The 3,239-nt window shown below is 50.8% G+C and overlaps 1 protein-coding gene across 1 annotated transcript in view; it reads right to left on the reverse strand.

Moving 5' to 3' along the window:
- The window catches only part of CCDC134 (coiled-coil domain containing 134), a 25,048-nt gene that overhangs the window by 13,646 nt on the left and 8,163 nt on the right, over positions 1 to 3,239 (reverse strand). Inside the window, exons 2-4 of the mRNA XM_017510323.2 lie at positions 2,114 to 2,245; positions 1,108 to 1,229; positions 817 to 901 (exon numbers count right to left, since the gene is read on the reverse strand). Coding sequence (XP_017365812.1) covers positions 817 to 901; positions 1,108 to 1,229; positions 2,114 to 2,216 — 310 coding nt within the window. The 5' untranslated portion in view covers positions 2,217 to 2,245. The remainder of the gene's footprint in view (positions 1 to 816; positions 902 to 1,107; positions 1,230 to 2,113; positions 2,246 to 3,239) is intronic.

The raw sequence follows: 3,239 nt of genomic DNA on the forward strand, positions 1-3,239 counted from the left end.
AGACTACTTTCCGTACACGCATTGTCATCTGCAAAATAACAAAGAATACTTTCTGGAGGCTGGGTGCAGAGATCACCATCTTGTTTCCACCTGAGACATGGCTTCTGTTCGGAAGTCCCTAATAAATGTTTCTTTCTGAAAAACTGGCCCTCTCAGCTCCCTCAGCCTTTGAGAGTAGGTTTGCACAGACCTGCTCACTGTGGAACACGTGTCCATCATGATAGCAAGTCCCCAGACCCAGGTTAGCAGAAACTATAACTGTGTAAATAGCTCTGAGTAGCCCCTATTGCAGCCAGCCCTTCAGAGAGGGCCCAGGTAGCCCTCACCAGCACTAGCCTGGCCACACAGAGAGAGAAGCAGACTGCAAAGATATGCCGGGGTGGGTCTGAGATGTGTCAGGCAGAGACCCTGGGGCTTCAGAATAATCCTGAACCTGAAAGAACTCAGGAGTCAGCTTAATTCAGAGGGAAGAGCCAAGGCAAATCACTTACCCTCTTTCATCTACAATGTAGAGGGAACAGTGCCTTCCCCCAGAGTTATGGTGGAGGTTAGAGTTGACGGCTGTAAAGTGTCCACTATTTAATATACGAGGGTTGCTCCCATCCTCTCAGTGTAATCTAAGAAACACTATTCAAATGTGGCCAGTTAATGAGGGGGACCACTCACGAAATGCCCATCTGCCCAAGGGGACCACTTGGAAGGTGTCACAAGAAAGCACCTCTAAGGAGAAAAAAAGAGTGACAAGGACAGGACAGAAGGAGCAGCTAGAAAAGATCGGGTGGCACAGAGGACAGGGCGGGGTAGGGAAGACCATACCATCCTTCAGCTTCTCATCCTGGGGAAAGGGCCCATCTGGGAGCACATCAGCAGCAATAAGCACTGTCCGGGAGTCCTCCAGCACCTGAGGGAACCCCACCAGGGCTGAGTGGCTTTGCAATGCCCATCACAAACTGGTCCCATCCCCATTTATTTGAACCCCACTTCAAGTCTTATGTGCAGGCAGTTTCCCTGTCCCTGAACACCATCCCTTTAGGGAATTCCTACTTACCCATCAGTGCCCAGATCAAAGACTGGACCTGCCATGAGCTGCCCCCTACCTGCACACACCTTAAAGAGCCCCCTGAGCATGACATCAAGGATCTTGTACTGCTGGTGGATGTCATTCAGCTGTGCCAGGTTCTTCAGGGCCATCAGCTGCTCCCGCCGCTTCACCTCAAACAGCTTTTTGTCTGGGCAGCATTAAGTTAAGGGGCTGCCATCGATAGCCCTGCCTGGACAATCCAGCAGTCTTGCCACAGAAGGCCCATTCCTGACCCACAAGTATCTGCAAGGGCCATAGATGCCCAGGGCTAGAAGCTTCCAGGAAATGAACAAACTGTCTGACAAGTGCACAGCCCTGCAATGCACCATTCATCCAGTTCCCACAGCACTCCACACCCAGAAGCCTGAAACCAAACCTCCAGACCTGGCTCCTGCCTTCCCTTTGCTGTGGCCCTCCTGCCCTCTCCCACAAGCATTTGCTGTTCCAGAGCCTCCACCTCTCTGCTCACGCTGCACACTCTCTGCCCAGGATGCCCCTCACCCTACTCTAGAAGTTTCTATCCTTTCAAGGCCTGGCTCAAAAGCCATCACACAGTGTTTCTCCCTGATCCCTCCTGTGCCCATCAGAGCACTGGTCACAGAGTAAAATGATCATTTGTTTGTACACTTTCTCTCCCTAGGCTTATGGATGCCTCAAAGCCAGGGGGCTCATTGTAATTCATCTTTATGTCCCTGACGCCTGGTCTAGAGCAGGTGGCCCACTTCACCAGGGTCCAGATGGGCCAGTAATCCAGAATTCCTGAGTCTTCACCCAGGAAGTTGTCCACAAAATGCCAGGCCATGCACAGTCCTCACTGAGCGTTTGAAATCTAGAGATGTGCCTTGTCATCTCCATTTACCATATGCGGAAGCTCCGGAGAGACTTGACTTGCTCAAGGTCTGGCCAGAGCACCTCACCTGTTCTCCCCGTTCCTGCCAGCTGGGCCTGCTTATCCCTGGAATCTCCTAGTAGAGAAACCTCATTTACAGACCTCTCAAAAACAACTCATCAACTACCAATCCCAAAGGATACAGATCTCCAGGCTCGGGTCCAGGGAGGTCCTCAAGGTGCCTGTGGTTCCTGTCCCAGACAAAAGCAGGACAAAGAGAAAGGCCAGGAACTGAAGAAGGTCCATATCCAAGCCTTTGGAGCTGAAGGAATAACCAAAAGAAAGAGAGTGAGATCCTAAGATTGGTATTACATAAAATAGAAGGCACAGGTGAACAGCAACTTCCCCAGACATGGCATAGCCTCCGAATATCAAGAACCCAGCTCTGGGGAGCCCTGAAGCTCCGCTCCTATCCCAGGGCCAGCAGGCACACAATGCAGACCCGTGGGATGTTAGGTAGTAGGAAGTAAGATATATGTAACACAGGGATGCTTAGAGCACAGGATGGCTAGAGCTCTGCGCTAGAGCTCTGCCCCCGCCCCTGACTACGGGACCTCGAGCAACTTGCCCAGCCTTTCTGAGCCTCAGCCTCCTCAGCTGTAGAACGGGGTAAGGTGGTCACCTCCCTGCTGCAGGGAAGGAAGTCTGGGTGAGGCACTGTGCCTAGGGAGGAGGGGCTCGTTAACAGGATACCCTCCCCCTCCCCTATCCTGGTCTCACAGGAAGGCTTCTGGTCAAGGAACCCAGGCAATCAGAGGGGATGTGAAATTTCTGGGGTTTTCTTCCTTCCTTGACTTTTGTCATCAGAAAGGAAGAAGGAACCAAAGGTCAGGGAGGAAGGCAGGGCAGTCTTGGTAAGGGGGCTTGCTACTCACTCACTTTGGAACCACAGGTACTACATACAACATCTGTTCCTATTCAGGCAACATGCCACAATTATTTACTTAATTAATTTATTTTTCTTAGCAGAGATGAGGACTTGCTGTATTGCCCAGTCTGGTCTCCTACTCCTGAGCTCAAGCAATCCTCTTGCCCTGGCCTCCCAAATGCTGGAATTACAGGTGTGAGCCACTGTGCCTGTGTGAGACACTGTGCCTGGCCAACATAATTATTTATTGAGTGCTGTGAAGTTCACTTTCCTGATGATTCCCGCTGCCTTCCGCCCTTCCTCCTCTTTGAAAGGATGCATCTTTTCACTTGGCTGGGGTGGTAATTCTCTTAATGTTTTTTGTCAGCTCCTGTAATTTTTTTTTTTTTTTTTTTTTTTTT

This window comes from Cebus imitator, unplaced genomic scaffold (genome assembly GCF_001604975.1).
Source record: "Cebus imitator isolate Cc_AM_T3 unplaced genomic scaffold, Cebus_imitator-1.0 Scaffold435, whole genome shotgun sequence".
NCBI lineage: Eukaryota > Metazoa > Chordata > Mammalia > Primates > Cebidae > Cebus > Cebus imitator.